The 19886-nt window shown below is 32.0% G+C and overlaps 6 protein-coding genes across 7 annotated transcripts in view; 3 read left to right on the top strand and 3 right to left on the bottom strand.

Moving 5' to 3' along the window:
- The window catches only part of LOC119828353 (transmembrane protein 184B), a 21233-nt gene extending 20707 nt beyond the window's left edge, over positions 1-526 (bottom strand). Inside the window, exon 1 of one of the 2 annotated variants that reach the window (XM_038350480.1) lies at positions 214-526. The gene's annotated coding sequence lies outside the window, so the exon portion shown is untranslated. The remainder of the gene's footprint in view (positions 1-213) is intronic. The other variant, XM_038350481.1, reaches the window with a different exon arrangement.
- A 483-nt stretch (positions 527-1009) lies between these two features.
- LOC119840725 (cell division cycle protein 27 homolog) lies at positions 1010-4877 on the top strand. The gene is made up of 4 exons (XM_038367444.1): positions 1010-1261; positions 1343-1418; positions 1583-1730; positions 2108-4877. Exons 1-4 carry the CDS (start codon positions 1238-1240, stop codon positions 3972-3974), a joined length of 2115 nt encoding a protein of 704 aa, XP_038223372.1. The 5' UTR covers positions 1010-1237; the 3' UTR covers positions 3975-4877.
- A 47-nt stretch (positions 4878-4924) lies between these two features.
- On the bottom strand, positions 4925-9924 carry LOC119840726 (nuclear receptor coactivator 5). Its single transcript, XM_038367445.1, has 8 exons — positions 9766-9924; positions 9400-9676; positions 9019-9146; positions 7952-8107; positions 7027-7141; positions 6458-6657; positions 5862-6034; positions 4925-5291 (listed from the first exon to the last, which is right to left on the bottom strand). The coding sequence occupies exons 1-8, from the start codon at positions 9770-9772 to the stop codon at positions 5055-5057; spliced, it is 1293 nt and encodes a 430-aa protein (XP_038223373.1). The 5' UTR covers positions 9773-9924; the 3' UTR covers positions 4925-5054.
- A 778-nt stretch (positions 9925-10702) lies between these two features.
- Positions 10703-12754, top strand: LOC119828339 (mpv17-like protein 2). The gene is made up of 2 exons (XM_038350465.1): positions 10703-10840; positions 11857-12754. The coding sequence occupies exon 2, from the start codon at positions 11866-11868 to the stop codon at positions 12499-12501; it is 636 nt and encodes a 211-aa protein (XP_038206393.1). The 5' UTR covers positions 10703-10840; positions 11857-11865; the 3' UTR covers positions 12502-12754.
- On the top strand, positions 10786-11771 carry LOC119828340 (mpv17-like protein 2). Its single transcript, XM_038350466.1, has 2 exons — positions 10786-10840; positions 11107-11771. The coding sequence occupies exon 2, from the start codon at positions 11149-11151 to the stop codon at positions 11764-11766; it is 618 nt and encodes a 205-aa protein (XP_038206394.1). The 5' UTR covers positions 10786-10840; positions 11107-11148; the 3' UTR covers positions 11767-11771.
- A 311-nt stretch (positions 12755-13065) lies between the features above and the next one.
- LOC119828206 lies at positions 13066-17964 on the bottom strand. Its single transcript, XM_038350307.1, has 10 exons — positions 17713-17964; positions 17396-17568; positions 16815-16877; positions 16608-16748; positions 15485-15748; positions 14969-15113; positions 14658-14799; positions 14353-14545; positions 13694-13832; positions 13066-13419 (listed from the first exon to the last, which is right to left on the bottom strand). Exons 1-10 carry the CDS (start codon positions 17962-17964, stop codon positions 13066-13068), a joined length of 1866 nt encoding a protein of 621 aa, XP_038206235.1.
- Between the last annotated feature and the right edge of the window lie 1922 nt (positions 17965-19886).

Raw genomic sequence — 19886 nt, 5'->3', positions numbered from 1 at the left:
AGATTCCTTATCAAAATGAGTATGTTTTATTTCATACTTATTTTACTGAGGCAGATTTCATCTAATAAATTTAGGAGAATGTATTTGGAGGTCATGTTTTTAACATTTTCCTTGTTTAAGTGTATTACCTTTAGTGAGGGGCGATTTTATCATACGTCCTAGATTGATTTCTTCATAAAGTTATGAAAGCCATTTACTTTCAACATGATTTACCTTTTACGTTAGCAGTTCCTTCGTAGTATTTTATTTTTGTTTCACGTCAGACGTCATTCGTAATCAACATTGAACATATTGTAGCAGCTGCTCCATACAGGATCTCATTGATTTTCTACTCACTAATGCCACAACAAAACAATATAAACACTTATCCAACACAACACTATATTTAAGCACACTTTGTTAATAAACACCAAAATGCTATGATGTGTTTTCTATGGCTAAGACACACAAATATGTATAAATGATCACAAATAAATTCTTTATCTCCGTGACGATTCGTTCGTAAATCGTATTTGGAAGTAAAACTAGTGTTGCCAAAAAATTATACATAAATTCCCCAGATAAATAAAAATATGATAATTTATTTGAATAATGAAAATTATTTAAGAATGAAAATTATTCATAATAACATGTAAGGCAGTTGTTAAAATAACATTTCAAAATATTTGAAATCAATTTTTAATCAAGGTTTAGGACAAGATCATTATTTAATTTTAATTATAAAAATAAATGTTAACTTTAACTTCTTCCTTTTGATTATTTTATTTTGATTAAAAGTCAGATAATTAAAGCTAAATACACTATTAATATCGAGAAACATCACAAAAGGATGGCAACTTCTTTTTGATGAGATGTTCTAATGGTGCATTTACACAATTGCACAAACAAGTAGGGAACACGAATATAAAATGCAATAAAGATAGGCAAAACATATCAATCGCATTTCATTGTTGGATATGTAACATTCCGATAACTATTACAAACAAAAGATGTATTTTTAATAATATCATTAAAATATTAGTTATGAATACAACAAAATTTTAATTATTTCTTATCTACATTATTTTTAATCTATGTGACAGTTTGCACATAGTCCATAGACAATCAACAAACTCGAAAAATGTCCGTCGTAGTCGTAGATGATACGTTTTTATTTTAATTTCTTATTGTGTAACAAATGTGGCAAGCAATGTAAAATACTTTAATATTATATTGCTAAATTTTATACCAAACCAAAATGATTGTTCAAGAGCCGTTACAGGTAAGTGTTAACGAATATTTTCTCATCTGTCAAAATATCTAACTACATACTTGGAAATATAAAATATTTTTATGCTCGCAGGTTATTGTCTGGGATTGCCTCAATAATTACGAATATGACAATGCTATATTTTTGGCTGAAAGATTACACGCTGAAGGTGAGATAAATGGACCAATGATTATTATTGATCTTAGTTTGAGTTGGAAATATTACATTATTGATTATGGCCAAATTTTGCCTATGTATTGTTAAATTTCTTTAAAATCAAATCCAGAATTTATTCTTCTTTACATATATACTAATAGAATATATAATTTGCAGTTGGTTCTGAGGAAACAGCTTTTCTGCTTGGTACCTGTTACTACAGAGCTGGAAGAGTTAATGAGACACATCATTTACTACAAAATTTGTCGCTCACACTACCACAATCCCGTTTTCTTCTAGCAAAATGTTCTGTAGATCTGAAATCGTAAGTAATCTTTCAAATCCTCATGTTGTTACTATCCATACTCTCCTAATTTCTATATTGCCATTAGTTCCTCTCAGAAAATTATAGCTTTACTTTTAATACTGGATTACTTAATGATAATTTCTCATTAATTTAAAGTGTAAGAAGTAATTAGTTATCTTTAAATTTCTAAGTAAAATTTTAACTAATCATTATGAAGCATGGAACAATCAACAAATTAAAATTTAAATTCTTAAGTAAATATGTTATTTGAAGTGATCAATGAATAAAAGGTTATTTCTAACTGCTAATTTTCTGTGTCCTATGAAACATAGAATCCATTAGATATAGCATAGCTTTTTACATAATTTTTTATTTTTATTTCTTATCATTTGCAGCTATAAAGATGCTGAAATTGCACTTGGAACAAATTTAGACATTGTTGCTTCAGAGTTTGGGGAACAGGCTCCATATGCATTACAATTGCTCGCAAAAATCTACAGCATCACTGAAAGAAAAAGTAAAGCAGCTGAAGCACATCGGAAAGCCTTATCCCTCAATCCCTTTATGTGGAAGTCTTTCGCTCAATTATGTAATATGGGCGAGAAAATAGAACCAAGTCAAGTGTTCCATATAAATCCTGAGTTTTCATTTGGCGTCTCAACATTAGTGAATCTAGTCAACAATTCAGAAAATATATCAATTGTTAATAGTAACATTCCTAATAATAATAGTATTAATGCTAATGTTACACCAAATAATGTTTCCACACGTATGCCAATGACCATATCACCTAGTGTCACTCCGGAACCACCAGCACCTGTTAAAAGTAAAATGCATAGCGTGTTTAGTGGAATGGCCCCAATACCATTTTCACCTTCATTTGAAATGTTGCCAATACAATCTCCTGTCTTGTATACCCCCACACTTACAGACTCCAATGAACAAAAAGCTATCCCAAAAATTGTTAATTCTTTAAGGGCTCATGTAGGTCAACTTAAGGATGCAGTGTTCAATCCTGGACCAAGATGTACTCTCGGGCCTGGTCCTAGAAGATCATCAAGACTATTTAGCACTAATAACAGCAGTTATTCTGTTAAGGAAAATAATAAGTCACCGAGCCGTAAATTTGTAGCGCCAAAAAGTCCATCAAGAAAAAATAAACAGCGTACAGCAAAGAATGTAAAATCAAATGTTGATACAAATGAAAGAAATAAGAGCATAGAAACTGTGACACCAACTATTACACCAAAGAATTCTAATGTTGTAGCATTATTAATTTTGTTAAAAGAACTCGGAGAGGCATATAAGTCACTGGCATTCCTTGACTGTAAAAACGCCATTAAGCAATTTCAAGACATCCCCCCAAAACAATTAGCATCCCCATGGGTGCAAACAATGATTGCAAAGGCTCACTATGAACTAGCTCAATATGAACCTGCCGTCAAGATATTCACTGAAATTCGGAAACAGTACCCCAATCGGACAGAAGGCATGGATATATTTAGTACCTGTTTATGGCATTTGCAGAAGGAAGCTCAATTATCAGCATTAGCACAAGAACTTGTAGAATTAGATAGAAATAATGCAATTTCATGGTTGGCTGCTGGTAACTGTTTCTCATTACATAAAGAGAGGGAAACTGCCCTTAAATTTTTCAAGAGAGCAGTACAAATAAACCCCGATGCTGCCTATGCTCATGCCTTATTGGGCCATGAATATGCCGTTGCGGAAGAAACTGATAAAGCATTATCAAGCTTTAGAACTGCTGTAAGCATTGACCCTCGCAATTACGTGGCGTGGTTTGGCATTGCCACAGTTTATGCCAGACAAGAGCGCTGGAAAGCATCTGAAGTTCATATTCGGCGTGCATTAGCCATTCACCCTTTTTCTGGAGTTTTACGTTGTCAACTTGGCCTTGCACAGGCAGCGTTGGGCAAAATGGACAGAGCCCTTGCTACACTAGAAAGGGCTGTCGCACTTGACACAGAAAACCCATTGTGTAGATTCCACAGAGCGTCTGTATTATTAAGAGCAGGAAGACCACAAGATGCATTAGCTGATCTCCAACATTTAAAGGATATTGCTCCCAGAGAATCTTTAGTTTACTATTTACTTGGAAAAGTTCACAATAAATTAGGGAATTCACATTTAGCACTCATGCATTTTAGCTGGGCGACAGATTTGGATCCTAAAGGTACAGGTGGACATATAAAGGAAGGATTTGATCCACTAAAACAAGAAGACAGTACTGAGAGATCTTAAGTTGTCATAACTGGTAAAGAAATATAATAATCGAGCCTGTATCAAGGCTATAGATGTTGTATTCATGTTTGACTGAATATTGTAAATAAGCACACACTGATCAATTTCCCAAATGTAACTAAAATCTTCCAAAGTTTTTCGGAAATTGGTTTGTGTGGAGGCATTTAGTTGCTGTAGAAGTTAGGGTGTATGTGGATTTGTTTATATAGAGTAAGATGTGGATATTCCTAATATTATCTTAGTTTATTTGTATAGCTATAACACAAAATAATAATTATATAAATATGGAAGATATGCTTGTTAAAACACAAAGGGCCTTGATCTCAATGTGGTGTTTTTAATTTGAATGTATTGTGTAAAATATAAATCGTTTGACATTGCAATCTATTTAATTGCCATGCTAATCCGCAAGTGTTTCAACTTATGTAATAGATATGAAATTTTTGGATTTAATAAGACGACATACTATCAATTGACAATAACCGCTGGCGGTATTCTTATAGGTTATAAATTATCAAATAAATTTTCCAAACCTCCCATAAACTTGTAATTTTTTCTAGTTTGACAAACGGTTGTTTTGAAATACTGTCAAAAGTTATAGCCTTAAATAATTGGACATGCCGAGATGTTTAATAGTAACCATAGAGGGACATAGAGCTCGATAAAGCGTTGAAATTCGAGAAACATTTGAACGCCGCAATGTTCATTGAGCTATTAGATATATTAGTTTGATTGTTATGTACAGAAAGTAAGTAGGTTTTTAGTGGTCATTTTGTGTCGATATGAATGTACGAAAAAAAATAAAGCACCAATGTCTTGCAAATCACAATTCAACTGCTAGCTCTGTGAACACATGTCTAGACCACCTATTAATGTATAAACTTAAAAAAATCATAATAAATTTTACTGTGTTTCATTTTAATACTAGAACGGAAATAAAACAAATATACTGGTATATGTACTTATGTTTTATTGCTTATTTTCTATAAGAAATACAATAAAATTAGATATTTATTTCAGTTCAAATGAACTAAAAAATCATTATATTTAGTGTAACCTAAATTATCCTATTGAATGCATTTATGCAAATTTCTGTAAAATTGAGTCCAATGCTTTTCTAACAGTTGGGTCATTTAGTAATTTGCTTTGTTCTGGTTTCTGAGGTGCTATAGCTGGTTGTGATTTTTCAACCTCTGCCTTCTTATCGTTGAGTATGCTCAAGATCCTTTGTTGCAGATCAACTTGTGTTTTATTTGCAGGCGCCGCGGATGTGAGTGGCTCACCCAATTCGATTTTGACTTGCTGTTCTCGTTTTTCCTGAAAAGTAATAGGTTAATGTTGACCCATTAATTAGTCCGTAAATGTTGCCTAATTAACTAATAGTTGTTGATTCATAAACATTAAACATGTTGATTTATTCTTATAGCATTTAGAAATCACTACATAGTAAAACGAAGTCGCTTTCTCTGTCCCTATGTCCCTATGTATGCTTATTCAAAACTACGTTATAGATTTTGATGGGTTTTTTTTTTATTGATAGTGATTCAAGAGGACGGTTTATATGTAAAACTACTCCTAGTTTTTGATAATTTTGACATGTGAACATAGTAAAACTTATTAAAAAAGCAAAGTAAACACGAGTGAGTGAGTAGGTATAGTGAATTTTTTATATTTTTGACTTGGCCCAACTTTCCCTCGGTTATTAAAAATGACATTAATCACTAATAAGAAAATAGAAACACACAGATGCATACTAACTAAAATTAGGAATGATTTTTTTTTTTTGTTGAATTGTATGTAGTTGTTTATTTATTTTCTGCACAAAATTAATTAAAATATAAAACCAAAATTTTTCATTTCATTATTAGCCAAGAAATAAAGGCATACCTGTAAATATTCAATAACTTTATCATACTGCAGAACTGTTAACGTTCTGCCATCGGCCAGCTGTCCCAAGAGCGCATACACCGCCTCCCGACCAGACGGCCCACCACGTTGTACCTCTTGAAAGTTTCTGGATAATAACTGTAACGCGTCTTCTATTGGCATGTTGCGGTGTTCTGAGGACATATTTACCCAGGTCACTCACTTGTGTGACAGACATTCGGACAATGTAAGCGCTTATGTACAGAAGAAACATTTGCAACTGTCGGCTGACATTAAGGTGAACAATTTGTATCTTTATATATTGAATGCTATTTTGAGTATGTAAGGATTAAACTCATACAGCTAGAGTAAAATAAAATATTCTACACATAATATATAAGTGAAGACAATGATATAGGCGATTTCTGAAATTTCTTATTGCCATATCCTCTCTCTTGAGTATTGAATAGATTTATTATGAAAACACTGATGGTTTTCCAATATCCAGCATTAGTATTTATTGCAATAACTTCCATATACATTTTACATTATTTGACTTATAACGACATTTAAAATTAGCTTTAAGCTTAACGTTAAGTTCATAAAAAAAATCTCACCTTGAGGCAGCCCATGTAAAATGGTGAGAGTTAGCGATCTATTCTCCTGGTTTTGTGGCATGACTAGAATGGCGTACAGGCAACCTCGGGACGCAATGTTACCTAATACCTTGCCAATGGGAACATCTTCCATGGGAAAAAGCAAATCCACTACTATGCCCAGCCTTTTTAGACGACCCTCTATATATTCAGCGTATTCACTAAAATGTTAACATACAATTTGTGAAATAAGTATTTCTCATAGGTGTTTGAAATAGTTGCATGCAAAAAACATTGTACAATACAGAAAGTGAGAGTCTTTTGATTTGTAATAATTTTAGATACGAGAAATATTTATGACCAGGCTATACTACATACATACTAATAATATAAAACTGAAGATTTTCTTTGTTTGTACACGCTTATCTCATAGTTAATAATTTAACCAATTAAATTTTTTTTTTCTCTCAATATAACAGAATAATTATAAGATATATATATAATAGACTAATATATAAGAAATATTTTTCCAATTTGAAAGTTGGACACAAATTAATTAAAGGACAGATAACTATTACAAGCATACTCACGTTAACATTTTTGAGACGACAATAATTTCGCAATCATTGCGCTCTGGCACGGGCAAATTTCTTGGATACTCCGGGAACCTTTCGAATCGTTCTCTCTCTGGCCATTCGCCTCCAGCTAAAAATATATTCAATAATATGATCTTATAATATATAACGCTCAAAAACCGATAACGCCAATTGAGCCAGAACAAAATTCGTGTCGTTGCTGAAATGCAACAAGCTTTTATTACTCAAAAGTTTTGATAGTTAAAACATAAGGGCGAAGCCAGGGCGAGCAGCAGTATAAATAATAAAAACACACTATACCAATAAATTAAATTAGAGTGTCTGTTTGTAATATAAAAATAACAGCTTTAAAAACATTTTTTTTACAGATTCTATCTTGGTTTCGGGCTTTGCCAAATGTCTGGACTGGCTGGACCAATTTTGACAGGACTTTCACAAGTAGACACCTGGTAAGGAGTAATTTAGACTTCTTCTTTCCGATTATTTCCATGACATCTTATTTATATGGGTGAAAACAGGGAATGAAGGTATAATGTAATTATGTAAATAAAATTTCAATAGAAGCTTGTTTAACCAGGTTCATTGTTGTATTAAAGACATTCATACATATGATAGAAGCATTTTCTGATAGACATAATACAGAATTTAATTTCTATCAAATTCCAGTATATTGAAGAAAACAGTGTTTTAAATCAATGTCTTTAATTCCAAACATAATATGTATTGGAAATTCTAGTGTAACAGTGTTAGTTATCAAATTCCTCCCAAACATCTTGACTGATTTTTTGCTTTTTAATTTCATTAGATTATTCTGAGAATTAGTCTCAACTAATTTTAATAAACCTCAAAAAAATGAATATCCTGGCAAAACAATGTTTGCAAGGTCAGCTCGTATGTAATAAACACAAGGTTATGTTACCTCTAACTGGAGATCTATCTCGATAGGCAGGCTGCCCCCGGCCTCTGCCCCTACCCCGAGGCGCCCCTCGCCCCCTGCCCCTTGGGGGAAGTTCACGGGGCTCATTCCAGCTCTTATTGAATTTCTCTTCTTGGTGAATTTCCTCATCTCTTGTAGCTAAAAAAATTAAGTCAAGGTATTATTGATAAACATTATATACCTTTGTCTTCCACATCTAAACAAAATCAATTAGTGCAAAGGTCTGTAAGCCATATCTATTTCTACTAGTTTTTGTGAATTTTGAGACAATTCAATCTTAGCAGACAACTGTTTTTTTGGTAAAATATAATAGGAGTAGGCAGGTATATTTGGAGATAATATTATAAATATTTATTACAGCATTATTATGCTGGAAGATGATAAAACCAAAAAATTGGTGATTTGTATCAGATTGGCAGTTCTGACAAGACTATATATCCCTACTAATATTATAAATGCGAAAGTAACTGTCTGTCTGTTATCCTTTCACGTCTAAACCACTGAACCAATTTTTTTGTAATTTGGTATGAAGGTAGAACTGAACTTGGGAAAGGACATAGGATAATTTATATCGCGAAAAAAATGGTAGGAGTTGATATAGGAAGTTGAAAGCGTTATAACCAAATTCCATGCGGGCGAAGCCGCGGGACGGAAAGCTAGTTTTATATAATACTAGCTTTCCGATTTTTACGATTTTAAATATGTATATCTCGTCAGCTATTTATTTAAACAAAAAACATATAAAGATACCTCTCAATGTAGCTTATAAGTTGAATCTAATATTGGTCCCTGTAAGATTTGCTAAAATTGGCACCAGGGTTTTTACCTACTCGGTGTACAGAACAGAAGCACACAAACAGAAAGAAAACTCTGATCTTTGTTTTGGGGTCTATAAATAACCATAAAGCATAGATAGCATTTCCCTTTAAAAAAAAAATTGTCTGGTATTTTTACACAGAATTTAATTAGTTGTTGTCCTATTTTAACTGAGATAGCCTGTATAACTTTGTTTCAACATTGTTGTGTTTTTGTAAAATTTTTATACTCACATTGGTCACCAATATAGTTTCCATAGTTATCATACAGTTCATCTTGATTATCATCATTCACAACAGGTATGTTGTCTGATAGAGCCACTGCTGGCGGTACTTCTGGCTGAATTACTTCCACTTCTCGTCTGAAATTGATCTTTATAATCAAAAACAAATTTTGGTATATGAAGTGATGTAAAATTGTATTTCAATAGTAAGTAACAGAACTACTGCATCATTTTTTTAATTTGTAAATTATCTCACAACATAAATGGTTTTCTTTTTTTTTGGCACATTATCTTTAAATTTAAAGCACTTTCAAACACACAGGCACTAACATAGAAAATGACAAAATTTTCATAATCTGGCAAATTAATTTCAAAAGTAAAATTTAGTAACCTTGGTTCATTCTTCAGAACAGATCTTACTGTAATTTTTCTACCCTGGAAGATGCTTCCATTTGCTTTAGTGATTGCCTCCTGTGCACTTGACTCATTATGAAATTGTACAAAACCAAATACGCGATTGACCACGATTCCATCGATTTGCCCATATGCTATGAAATGATTGTATAAATCATCAACTTCGGTATGGTCTTCGCTTAGCCCGCCAACATATATTCTTAGATGAGCTGTAGACTTATCTTTCATAGCATTACGATCGAGGGTTAGCTTGTCTGCAACATTATGCATAAGGCCGGTTAAATATAACACATTAATATAATAAAAAAAATACTTAGAATAGTAAAACACTCTTTATACAAACCTGACATTGTGAATCGTATATCATGTATCGGTAATCTTATTCAAAAATTATGTAGAATTGAGAAGATTGTTTTTTACTTTAGTACGAAAACATTAGCTAAATAACTTTATTCAAACGTCAAATAAATTGAAGTAATGCTCAAGCTTTAGCTTTTGACAAGACAAGAGCACATAGTAAATAATATTTCAATACACAGCGTAGACAGTTCTCTGTTTATGTTCACAGATAATATACTGACACGAGTTGACAGTAAACAGTTCTAAGGCTTAAGATTTGTTTGAAATAGGATGCGATTCGGAGGTGTCGTGGGATTCAGATCTGCACAATTCACTTGCACATTTTGCATTCTAACCTGATGCGAATCCAGCGCTTTCTCGGTGATGGGTCCCGTATGGGAAAACATGTGTTCTGATATATAAACTGAAGTAGAGATACTACATATAAGCATGGTATAAGCCCGATTCTACTAGTAAATTATTTTTGAACATTTTAAATAAAACAAAATTTTCAATTAGCATGGATTTTTTCATTTTTTTGGTCATTATACTTCCTTACAAGTAGAACAAATGGGCATTATGCAAAATTAGTTACATAAAAATTATGAAAGAGTTTATATTTTTATTAATTTATTTATTGTATTGTGTAAAGTGTATACCTTACAAATAAAACAATAATGTAAAATTACAAAACGTGAAGGTGAATCCGCGGGACGTAGCTAGTAAATTTATTTTAAATAAATCAACATTTTGGACGAGATTGCATTTTTATTCACAACAATAAATTTCTAACTAAAAGAAGTGTCCATGAAATTTAAGCTGAAGACTCGCTTATTCCCTTTTCTCTATCTACGACCTAGTTACTACTGCTAGTCAACTTGTCTATGGTTAGATTTACCCGTATTGGATAGATCATTTTTGGATGATGGATCCAGTTGACAGTTGAAACTTGACAGTTGAATTAGTTCCAAGTTTTCAAGAGCTTATTTTTTTATTTTTCACAGTAACAGTATAGTTTTAGGTTAGGTGATGTACTGTGATGAAGTGTGGACCAAAAATTATATGAAATATTGCAAATTGTAAGTAGCTATTGAAAGACCTTTTTTTATTAAGTAAAATGTAATAATTATATAGTTTCTTATTTATTTTATAACATAGGAATGTAGGTATATTTATTTACGTTATGTAGTCACAAGATAAGAATTGGTATATTTATGTAATAAATAATATAAATAATTCGTCTTTAGACTTTCCTTTGCATTTTGATCAAAGAAGTATCCTTTTAATGTAATGATTGCCAATTGATTAAAAAACAATCTCCATTAATTAAAATAATTTAATATAGATTTTGAAGGTTATTCCCTCAATCTTTTCATGAAGAAATTCGATGACTCTGAGAAGATATTTTCGTAATGGATATAAGATTTACAAATTGGCGATAAAAAGAGCATTTAGTGGCAAGAATCTCTTCTATACGAATGTTTTGCTTTCCATTGGAATATCCACGACTGGAGATTTATTAGAACAAAGTTACGAATTGTACACTAAAGAGATTGATAAATTAGACCACACAAGAACAGCGCAAATGGCATTGTCAGGAATGACTGCTGGTGTTATATGCCATAATTGGTACATTTTTTTAGACAAAGTTATCATAGGGCGTACATTTGATATGGTTATAAAAAAGTTACTACTAGACCAGTTTATTTGTTCCCCCTTAGTTATAATGTCATTCTTTGCAACAGTTGCTATTTTTGAAGAGAATCCATTAGAGAATTTCACAGATGAAGTGACAGACAAGTTTTGGATCTTATATAAGGCTGAGTGGTATGTGTGGCCTCCAGCACAGATCATCAACTTCTATTTTTTGCCCACCAAATATAGAGTTTTGTATGACAACACTATTTCATTGGGTTATGATATCTACACTTCGCATATAAAACATAGCAAATCATTGAAACATTCACACAAGGAGCATAAAGATGATAAAACAGATAAAACATAGAAATATGGATGTTATAAAATAATAAATATAAATTCCCAATAAATACTGTTTTTATTTTACCTTATTTACGTTAATAAATTTTTATTTCAGATATATAAAATGCAAGCCATAGGTGTCACATGGAGGAAAATTGCAACAAACATAAGGAACTCCAGTACGGTTACGAGATTAAAGAATATAGGAACAGTTGCTTTTAGTAATAAATATTTACTTTACACAAATGTGACAATTTCTATAAGTTTATCTGCAGTGGGTGATTTATTAGAGCAAACATATGAAGTGTATACAAAGGATATGGACAAATATGACTTCAAACGGACTATGCACATGGGATTTTCTGGTGCGGCTGTAGGTGTGCTTTGCCACCACTGGTATAAAGTGCTAGATAGGTTCATTATAGGCAAGACAACAGATATGGTGATAAAGAAACTATTGTTAGACCAATTGATATTTTCTCCAATTATGATAGTCACATTTTTTGGAAGCTTAGCTCTGTTGGAAGAAAATCCTGTAGATAATTTTAAAGACGAAGTTAAAGATAAGTTTGTTACGCTTTACCAAGCAGAGTGGATGGTGTGGCCGCCTGCACAAATAATCAATTTTTATTTCCTGCCAACTAGATTTCGAGTTTTATATGATAATACAATATCCCTAGGATATGACGTTTATACCTCACAAGTTAAGCATGGCAAAAATTTTAGAAATAATAATACAACTGACAAAAAATTGTCTTGATGTTGAATGTGTAATTATTATTTAATTGTTTACTGATTCTGTTATACTTCCTTAATTACACCTAATCGCGCATTGTTGTGATAATGTCATAATAGTCAAATGCTAGTTAGTGATGTAAATAAATATAATTAAGAACTTGCTGAGCTGTGATCATGTACTATACAAATGTAATTTTTCTTATAATGTTTGTTACCAAGATATGAAATATTGTTACAATACATACATATCAAATATATAAACTAATTAATTGTTATATGTTGTTTTATTGAATTATTAGATGTTATCCGCGGTTGCGGTCGCGTGGTACAAAAAATCAGTTTTAACAGGTACATCTCACATTTTAATAAAGCGCCATCTATCGGAATTTATAAATTCAAGGAAATCACATACCAAACTAATTATTACACGAATTATTGAAGATTGTAAAATTAGTTAATTAAATGTTAATTATTTCTTAAACTTGTTTTTAGTTAAGTATGTATACATGTTAGTAAAGTGATAACTCATTAAATTCATATTGATAGTGTACTATATTTAAATGAACTTCATAACAGGTATTTTAAATCAATTTGGTGTCAAAAACCCTTCATCATTTGGAGAATTACGTTTACTTTTCAAGTTATGTAGCACGTTGCGTACAATAGAATCTTCATAGATTTTTTCAGGCCACGATTCTGACCGTCTGTTTAATCCGGTTTCTACTAAAGTTGGTAAGTAACTTGATCTGGGAGTACCAATATGGGATCTGTATGATCGTCGCTTTTGGAGCCCCAATAATGAAGTTAAAAGTTTGTCCAGTGTTGCAATGTCGTTGATATTGGAACCTTTTTTCGGCAATTTCGGAGTTACTCCTCCAGATATAACGCTCGATCGTGCTGACGTTGGCGTTCTCGGTTGTAGACCAATAGTTCGAATAATCTGAAATGAAAGTTTATTTATTGAATTATTTATAACAATGAATTTATGAAATAAAACAATTTCTAATTTTATGTCATAGTCGACAAAGGTGCTGATGGGTTGCTTTGATGGGAAGCGATTAATGAGGACAAAAAAAGATGAGGAATCTCGTATTCTATTTCACGCCGATCTTCTGGGGCGGTGGTACCTTCTCTGGTGTGAGCTAGTCCAATTCGTCCTGAAGCGTGCTCGACATTCACAGTCAAAAAGTCAACAGACAACAGCAAAAACAAACCTCGTCCGCGGTATAGCTTTGGTAGCTCATACGTTTCACTTTCCTGTAAGTATCATCATCCAGTGCTTCCTGCACAGCGCCTTCTAGCTTGTCTTTCATTTCATCATCTTCTGCTTGGTTTAATTCGTCCAGTACCAACCTATAAATTTCATTATTTCATTTAAACGAGCATGGTTTTTAAAAATTCAACAAAATATAATTATGTGTATAGTTGTGTCCAACCCCTTATACATATTGTATGTAGATTGTAGGTAAATACATAAAATGTTAATATAAATGCTGTAAAATATATTCAATCATGAGCGTAGTTAGGAAGGGGCTGGGTTCATAGAGTTCAACACCCCTCTCTCGTCAAATATCTGTTTTTCAACATTATTCGTGTTAACATACATACATAATTTTATAGTAATCACATTTCCTGCCTTTTTATATTAAATACACACAGCATCTAGGGAAGGTGACTACCAGGTGAAGCCTGGAAAGATCGCTGCTTTAGCAGTAAGTCTTACTGCTCAGTAGTGATCTATCAGTAGTGATCTTCTGACGTCACATTGTTTTATATTATGTATTAAGTGCTTAATTTTGTTTTGATAAATTTGGTGCACAATAATTCGATTTGGATATTCTAAACTACGGCTAACATTTTAATTCTCACTTACTCAGTTGTATCATCTTCCGATTTGAGGTTGTTTTTATTGGCTTCACGGGCAACTTTAATGTCTTGTTCCCAAAATCGTCTCAAATCTGGAGTGGATGTGTATGGCGCTGCGACCTCTTTTATTTTGAGAAATATTATAGCTGTTATAAATATGCATATAACGTTTACAATTGTTAAGCAACAGCTTACTATTCCTGAAAAAAAAAAACACTCTAATTGAAATATCTACTTCAATTCGATAGCGCAAGTGGTCTAAATATAATCTATTATGCTTTCGTGACTTCGGATCTTAGTATTTGTAATTACCGTTTACGGCGAATTCAATTGGTAAATAAGTATGATAAAGTGGTTCGTAAGATGAGTTTCCGTAGTATGGTTCGCCTTTCAAATGGGGAATTTTTGACCCTGGGTACAGAAGCCATATACAAGCCAAAGCCCAAAATAGACCCTGTAAATAAATTATAATGTCACCAAAGAATAGTATAGCACCAAGTTTTCAGTTGTAGGTACTTGGGTGGTTAACATTGTAATAAATATACTATATATAGATAATTTTTTAATTGTATTACAACATATATACACTTAGTTTTTTTAATGTACTATGTGTATAAACCTACACAGTTAACTACTGGTGGTAGCAATGATGCAGAAATAGCAATGCCGATAAGTGGTCCTGCGCTTCCTTGAAGAAGAGCCAGAGCTACTCCAGTGCCAGATGTCAGAGCCCATAGCACACCCATCCATAAAGATCTTACATTACCCCTGGAAAACAATTAGTTCTCATCAAAGGCATTACTTTAATTATATAAATATTATTTTGTTCGTTATTTTGAGTGATTTATAGAAAGTCTACAGTTGTCTGGATAGACACAGATTACTACAATGTTTTGAATGAATATAGAGACGATTAAGTCGCCTTTGCTTTTGAAAAGGCTCTATCTTACTGCAAATATTTATTGGCAGTGGTAATCGCTTACCATCAGGCGACCAGCGACTCGATTGCGCAAAAAAAGTAAATTTTTGCAAAGAATTTTTGAAGAAATTGAAATAATATTGCTCTAGTACGGTCTACTTAATAATCGAACTATGTGAACTGAAATATTTTCCATGTAAGATTACACAGTAAGATTTACCGAGCTTTCATCTCTTCCGTGGGCCAATCACCATATCCCCATGGCATTTCTGTTGTACCCAGAATCAGGCCGAAAATAAATCCAAACAACAGAGAAGCAAACATTCCGATAATGAGGCTTTCAAAACCGCTTTTGATTAGACTCCTATCAGCTATTATAGTTCCAAAGGTAATTGACATGACGGGACCCATTAAGGGAGAAACCAACATGGCCGCTACTATATTTGATGCGTTATTTTCAACGAGGCCGAGTGCTGCAAGAGAACTGAAAAATTTTAGAAGTTGTGTATTAGGTATTTCGTTTGAAATTATTTTGTTCTAGGTAAATTTGATGCAGGTACACAGCCATAGATATAAGTTATTGCATCACACACAAGTAAGGATCTCGCGTGACATTTGGTCGTATAAAGATTATCATATTATTCTTTTCAACATGTCCACAATATGACTAACGTTTATTTTAGAATTGATGATATCAATGTGAACTATTATTAATATTCTGAATAATCCTTTGATAGTTATTTTGATGTTAAAGTAGATAATAAATGAATCTACTGGAAATTGGAATGCTATCTCACTTTAATATCACTCTTGGATTTAGTGTGTCTCAAAAGATTTATTTAATCTTTCAATTACATCAATGCACTGAATGCAGCGCCCGTCGTAGATAGTAAATTACTCGTATTGTATAAATGTAAAAGAATTAATGATTGTCCATCACGCAAAAGTTATGTGACGCATTTTTAAGTCGAACATTTGTAAACAGCTACACTTTATTATTTACTAGCTGTTCGCCCCGGCTTCGCCCAGCCTATGTCACTGAGTGAAGTTGCAGCTTCCTAATAGTAGAATAAATTTTTAAATCCGTAGAGTAGTTTTGTGTGAATATATAAAATAGAAACCTTTCATCTTCGTATACTCTATACAACATATAAATATTTCGTGTCACAATGTTAATTACCACAACCTCCGAAACGACCTGTCATTCATATTTAAGAGCTTAGCTAGAAATTAACATAATGTTTTTTTTTTAAAGAATGTAGTAGGTAAATTTAAGTAATATAGTAGGGCAATGTAGGGTTATGTGTGGGTATATGAGTATACTTACTGCATGTAACACTTACTCAGCTGTAATAATTAGTGTGAGATAATCAAACGATAATTCGCCGCCACCTCTTACTCCGTCTACCACTTGCTTGACTGTTAACTTGGATCTAATTGACTCCACAAATTGCCGCCAACGCTTTGCTTCTTCGGTTTTCTTTCTATTTTATAATTGGTTATTATTATATTGAGTAAATTGTTAAACATAAACACCTTGATTGACTTACAGTATGCTATCGTCGTCTTTTGCGATTTCTATAGCGGAATGGACGACGTTGCATGGAAGGACACTGAAAGAGATGAATATCATTAGTTTTAATTTTATTTTGAATGGTTTTACAGGTTCGGTTTCATAGAACTAGAAAAAAATATTAATAATGAAACATATTACGTGGATTAAATAGCAAAAAGAAATCTTAATTAAGAATTGTCTTTTCATTTGATTTAATATTACACTGAAATAATTTTTCAAACCGAACCAGAAGTTCCTGAGATTAGCGCGTTAAAAGAAACAAACTCTTCAGCTTTATAATATTAGTATAGATGAAACAGATGAAACAATATAATTTTATATTATATGTGCTATGGTTGAATTATTGAAATAGTTTAATTGGTGCAAAACGTGGTCCACGAGTCATGGTATTCCTGACCCGTATTTGTCTTGATGAGATAGAAATCAAACCATTTATCGATTCTCAGTCTAACCGTTCTTTATAGATCTAGCGATTTATTTATTTATCACAAAAAGGCATTATACTTTCATACGAAGTGCTTTACCTTAGCTGCTATTATTCCAAATAAAGCTTACCTAACAATAGATTTACAGCATACTCCAATACCGAGTTGAGTAAGGCAGTGAAGCATCGTCTCGCATTTATCTCCAGTAGGAAGCGGGAAAATAACTTCAAAATAGTTTCCTATTTCGTCGCTTATCCACACTACATGCTCAACATCGAGTTTTCTTAATAATTCATGTAAAATCTTAAAAAAAAAAAACAAAAAAAATAAAGACAGCTTAATAATTCGCTTCGTAAGTCAGTATTTTTAAGAGCTGCAAACTGCTTTTGAAATGAGTAAATATAAACAGTCAGCAACTCTTAAAGTAGGCCGAGCTACAAGACTTACATTTTCCATTGTAATCAGCTCATCGTCTTCCCTTATTTTATCCAGCTTGTGGTTGTAGTATACGTCATTATAATGATGTTGTGTCAAACGTATAGGTATACTTTTAGCCTTTTTATGTCGCAGTTCGACCTCCAATTTACATTTTTTCATGTCTGATTCTTCTAAGGATATTAGCTCTTTTGGTTTGCCATATTTCAAAATATGTTCATAGCTACTTGTCGGAATACAAACAACAAAAATAACACCAGACATTTTCATGTATTGAGATGCCACTGATATTGTGACTTATCGTAATATCTTCAATGACTTTTATATAAATATGCAAAAGATAATTTAATTATTTAGCAATTATCAGCAATACATTACTTTTGTAGGAAGCCCGTTAATTATATGGTTAATAAAATATAATAACAATCATATTATTATATTTTATATTATTATACATATTCACTTATCAAGGATGGAAGTATTTGAAACACTTTTAATTAATGAAAATAATAATTTAGATTTAGAAATTCTATATTTAAGAGGAACAGGGACCAGGGACAAAAAATACATACAAGCATCACAAAAATAAAACAAAAAGAACATTTACATCTACACTGATCTACACTAATATTATAAAGAGGAAGAATTTGTATTTTTGTTTGTTTGTAATTGATTAACTCAAAAACTACGGACCTATTTTAAAAATTCTTTCACGATTAGACACCTGCAACGTCTCTGAGTGACATTGGCTACATATGTACCACGGGCGAAGCCGGGGCGAACTGCAATATAATATTATATCATAAAAAAATTGCGAAAGGCTTTCTTTATGTAATGAGATTAATTTCTTACGTATATTTAAGATCAGTTCGAAAGTAATGTAAATGACTATGGGTAGAATTATCGACCTCGTGTCTAATTACTCCTAATTAAAGACTTCCCTTATAAATGGAGCATTCACGTGTTTCATAGTGAAGCTGAATGCATCATTTAGATTCAGGCACGTGAATTATTCATAGGTCGCTTGCGTCACTTGTTTCGTTGAAAAATTAGTCTGCGAATAGTAAATTAGTACATCTCTAATGCTTTATAATAGTTGTGTTATGATAGTAGCAGGTTAATTAAAAATTTTAAATAATATCTTTCGGTTTATTATTTTTATGAAACTCATAGGAACCTATATTCTGTTAAAATTTAGATATTTTCTATTAATGGTTCAAATTAATGAACATTTAAATTCATGTTTAATTCATTCACACGTAAAAAGAAACATAAAAACCATGACCTACAACAAACAAAATTTACGACTGCAAACCACAAACTCGCGTGATGAAAATATTAAAAAAGCTTTGGTATTTATACAATGGCCGAATATAAACGGCCTTAAATACTGATAGATTTGTACTTTCAAATAGTTATTTATGTACCTATAGTTGCGTTATTAGGAGTTTCTGTGACCTACTAACATAGCTAAGGGTTTGGGTTCGAATTCTTATACGTTGTTATTGTAATTGGATTTGTTCTAGACTGTATAGGGTATCACGCTAACAGGGGATCGGTGTCACGACCCAATTTTCAAACTCTTTGGCTTTTCTAACTCTTTTATAAGCCTAACACTCGTAGGTGTCTAATAGATACTATCTGATCAGCATACAATAACAGATCTTATTTCTCAAACAATTGGGGATAGATTTGAATTATCGGTTACGCCACTACTTTTTTCGATATGTATAATTTTTCTGTTTTGATAGGAATATTTTGTTGTTCGTAACAAGTCACATAGTTAAATGTGTAATTATATAATTTCCATCGTAATTGTTAAAGAGGGATAAAAATATAATTAGACAAATAGATCTGTAATAAGTATCTATTTACCCACATTATACAATAATTTATTAATTATTTACTTATTGTTCAAGTTCAATTTCATAGCAAACATTGTTTTCACTAATACAGCCAAATTAATCTTCATACAAAATTCACAAATAAAAAAGCATAAATATTCGAAAGAAAGGTCTCAGAACGATTTTCTATTGTATTCGCAGAACCGTTTTGCAGTCCCTTTTGTTTTCACTTTTAATTTTCATCTGTAACTAACATTAAATGATATTATTTATGGATATATGTAGCAATATACTTTTAAAAAGAATAGCGCAGTAATTATTTCGCCTTATATTATTTTAATG

The sequence above is a fragment of the Zerene cesonia genome, chromosome 7 (assembly GCF_012273895.1).
Source record: "Zerene cesonia ecotype Mississippi chromosome 7, Zerene_cesonia_1.1, whole genome shotgun sequence".
NCBI lineage: Eukaryota > Metazoa > Arthropoda > Insecta > Lepidoptera > Pieridae > Zerene > Zerene cesonia.
Note: the sequence above shows the minus strand (reverse complement) of the source record. Positions and strands in the feature narration are given on the sequence as shown.

Bases quoted from the DNA above. Each gene is read 5' to 3' on its own strand.
- LOC119840726 (XM_038367445.1), bottom strand. The intron at 9,147-9,399 runs GTTACTAAATTT...GATCAATTTCAG, and splicing joins GTTCTGAAGAATGAACCAAG to ACGAGAAGTGGAAGTAATTC. The intron at 6,035-6,457 runs GTGAGATTTTTT...ATATGTCCTCAG, and splicing joins TTTACATGGGCTGCCTCAAG to AACACCGCAACATGCCAATA.
- LOC119828340 (XM_038350466.1), top strand. From the start codon at position 11,149: ATGACTCTGAGAAGATATTTTCGTAATGGATATAAGATTTACAAATTG.
- LOC119828206 (XM_038350307.1), bottom strand. From the start codon at position 17,964: ATGTCTGGTGTTATTTTTGTTGTTTGTATTCCGACAAGTAGCTATGAA. The intron at 16,749-16,814 runs GTAAGTCAATCA...ATTATAAAATAG, and splicing joins AAAGACGACGATAGCATACT to AAAGAAAACCGAAGAAGCAA. The intron at 15,114-15,484 runs GTAAATCTTACT...ATTGTTTTCCAG, and splicing joins ACGGAAGAGATGAAAGCTCG to GGGTAATGTAAGATCTTTAT.
- LOC119840725 (XM_038367444.1), top strand. From the start codon at position 1,238: ATGATTGTTCAAGAGCCGTTACAG. The intron at 1,262-1,342 runs GTAAGTGTTAAC...TTATGCTCGCAG, and splicing joins TTGTTCAAGAGCCGTTACAG to GTTATTGTCTGGGATTGCCT. The intron at 1,419-1,582 runs GTGAGATAAATG...TATAATTTGCAG, and splicing joins TGAAAGATTACACGCTGAAG to TTGGTTCTGAGGAAACAGCT.
- LOC119828339 (XM_038350465.1), top strand. From the start codon at position 11,866: ATGCAAGCCATAGGTGTCACATGGAGGAAAATTGCAACAAACATAAGG.